The sequence below is a fragment of the Penaeus monodon genome, chromosome 9 (assembly GCF_015228065.2).
Source record: "Penaeus monodon isolate SGIC_2016 chromosome 9, NSTDA_Pmon_1, whole genome shotgun sequence".
In the NCBI taxonomy this organism is placed as follows: Eukaryota; Metazoa; Arthropoda; class Malacostraca; order Decapoda; family Penaeidae; genus Penaeus; species Penaeus monodon.
In genome coordinates, this window is record NC_051394.1 from 18,014,786 (window position 1) to 18,017,285 (window position 2,500).

General features: G+C 37.4%; 1 protein-coding gene and 1 non-coding gene across 2 annotated transcripts in view; one reads left to right on the top strand and one right to left on the bottom strand.

The window, feature by feature from the left end:
- LOC119576535 (cuticle protein AM1199-like) overlaps window positions 1-444 on the bottom strand; it is a 938-nt gene extending 494 nt beyond the window's left edge. The window contains exons 1-2 of the mRNA XM_037924216.1: window positions 388-444; window positions 3-229 (exon numbers count right to left, since the gene is read on the bottom strand). Of these exons, the coding sequence (XP_037780144.1) occupies window positions 3-229; window positions 388-423 (263 nt within the window). The 5' untranslated portion in view covers window positions 424-444. The remainder of the gene's footprint in view (window positions 1-2; window positions 230-387) is intronic.
- A 955-nt stretch (window positions 445-1,399) lies between these two features.
- On the top strand, window positions 1,400-1,471 carry Trnad-guc. The gene has a single exon. It is a non-coding gene; the product is annotated as a tRNA-Asp (tRNA).
- Window positions 1,472-2,500: the final 1,029 nt, after the last annotated feature.

Sequence of the window (2,500 nt, forward strand, 5' to 3'; positions counted from 1 at the left end):
ACCTGACTGAGCCTTGCTGAGCACCTCCTGGGCCACCAGCCTCGTGCCTGACGATGCCGTCCTCGGTCTCGACGTCGAAGGTGTAAGAGCCGTCAGCAGCAGGATGGACTCGATCGTCGCGGACGATTTCGACCAGTCTGACGGGGGCGGATGGGCGGGGTGCAGGGGCGTCGTAGGAGAAAGACGGCCTGTCAGCCAGGGCCACGGCCACGAGCAACGATAGAACGAACTGAAACAACATTCATTCAATAAATCATTTTCCTCTGTTTGAAAAAAAAAAAAAAAAAAAAAAATAGTTACGTGTTCACTCTTTGGTATATATTTTGAAATACAGAAGTTATATTCCATTGATATTTCGGATATTGGTTAAAACTGATATTTACTCACAGTCTTCATACTGATTTTGTCTCCTACAGCGATCATGTGAAAATGATGTCCCACAGCATGTCTGACTCGCCTTTTATACTTATCAGCAAAAGGTGTTTTTAGGTCACAAGGTTGCCAGATTTCGTATTTCTTATTATCATCTATTTTGCTCTCCGGTTTTATCGTCTAAGTTGACAAGCTTTTAGCACCGTTTGGTGATGGTAATTTACACACACACACACACACACACACACACACACCACAGACGCGCGCACACACACACACACACACACACACACTGACGCGCACACACACACACACACACACACACACAGACGGGACACACACACACACACACACACACAACACAAAACACACACACACACACACCACACACACATGTATATATATATATATAAAATATATATATATATATATATATATATATATATATATAATATATGTATGTATATGTATACATACATATACACACACACACACAACACACACACACACACACACGCACACACACACACACACACAAAATATATATATATATATATATATATATATATATAATATATATATATATATATATATTACATATTTTATATAAAATATATATATATATATTATATATATATATATATATATATATATATATATATATATATAAAATATATATATAATGTGTGTGTGTGTGTGTGTGTGTGTGTGTGTGTGTGTGAATGTATGTATGTATGTATGTATGTATGTATATATGTATATATATGTATATATCTATATCTATACACACACATACACACGCACATTTCTGTATATACTTAGGTATGTATCTATATATATGTATGTATGTATGTATGTATGTATGTGTGTGTATGTATATATGTGTGTGAATGTGTGTTTGTGTATAAGAATAGCTAAAAGTCAAGGTAAACAGAGAAAAAGAAAATCAGAGAAAATATGACGCAGGCAAAGTCAATGAAAGAGAGAAAGCAAATTCGTAACAAAATTAGCTCAACCTTCTCTCAATTCCTCGGTAGTATAGTGGTTAGTATCCCCGCCTGTCACGCGGGAGACCGGGGTTCGATTCCCCGCCGGGGAGAGCGAGCTTCTAATAAAAGCACGCCGGTTGTTTTGCACTTTCCCTAATATTTACCGAACGAAAGACTGATATCCATGTAAGAGAAATTGTATTTTATTTATGTAGCATTGTTCTTGTTTTGTTATCATCATCATCATCATCATCATCATCATCATCATCATCATCATCATCATCATCATCATCATCATCATCATCATCATCATCATCATTATCATTATCATCATTACTGTTATTTCTATTTTTTCACATTTTGAATATATGGAAAATATTATTGGTTTTAGAAGATGCTTGATAATCACAGTGCAAAAAACCTAAGTAATATTATCTATATTATTTCATAAATCAATATATTCACAGAGTAAGAAGTCTCACATGCATATATCTGCATCGATCAATCTATGCATCTACTGTCCATACATCATCAAAAAAGAGGAGAGAGAGAGGTTTTCAGATCGAGAGAGATCTTGGCACTTTTCCCTCCAGTGCCTGTCTCCGTATCATCTATCTGTCTTTTTTGTTTAGATGTTCTCCATATTTAAGATGTTGTTTACAGGGAACAATGGAAATGAAATTGGAATATGCAATGGGATTTGTGATCTCGTGTCGCTCGGCGGACCGAAAAATGGGACCCCATTTCTCTCCTCACAGCCAGAGTAGGACCTTCGTTGGTCTCTTTGAATTCATCGATGGTTTCGTGAAGATTGCACGAGGCTCAGTATTAAAGTGCAAGATACCGGGAAACGAGAAACCTGAAAAAAACATTGCGACTCATGGACCTTGATTACAACATCAACGATTTCTATATAATTGCAAGCCACTGAGGCGCTGGTCCCTATGTCGTTCTTCAAAACAGCAATATAGGAATGCCACTCACTGACGCGATTTAAGCAAAGGCTGGCTAGCGAGTAACTATTGCTATCTCTAAGGCCTGGTGTAAGCCAGCTGGCCACGACAAGGAAGTTGAGGCTTAGAAGAACTAGAAATGTCTTTCCCGTGGTAAGAAAAGATGAGGCTAATACAGGCTTAGTC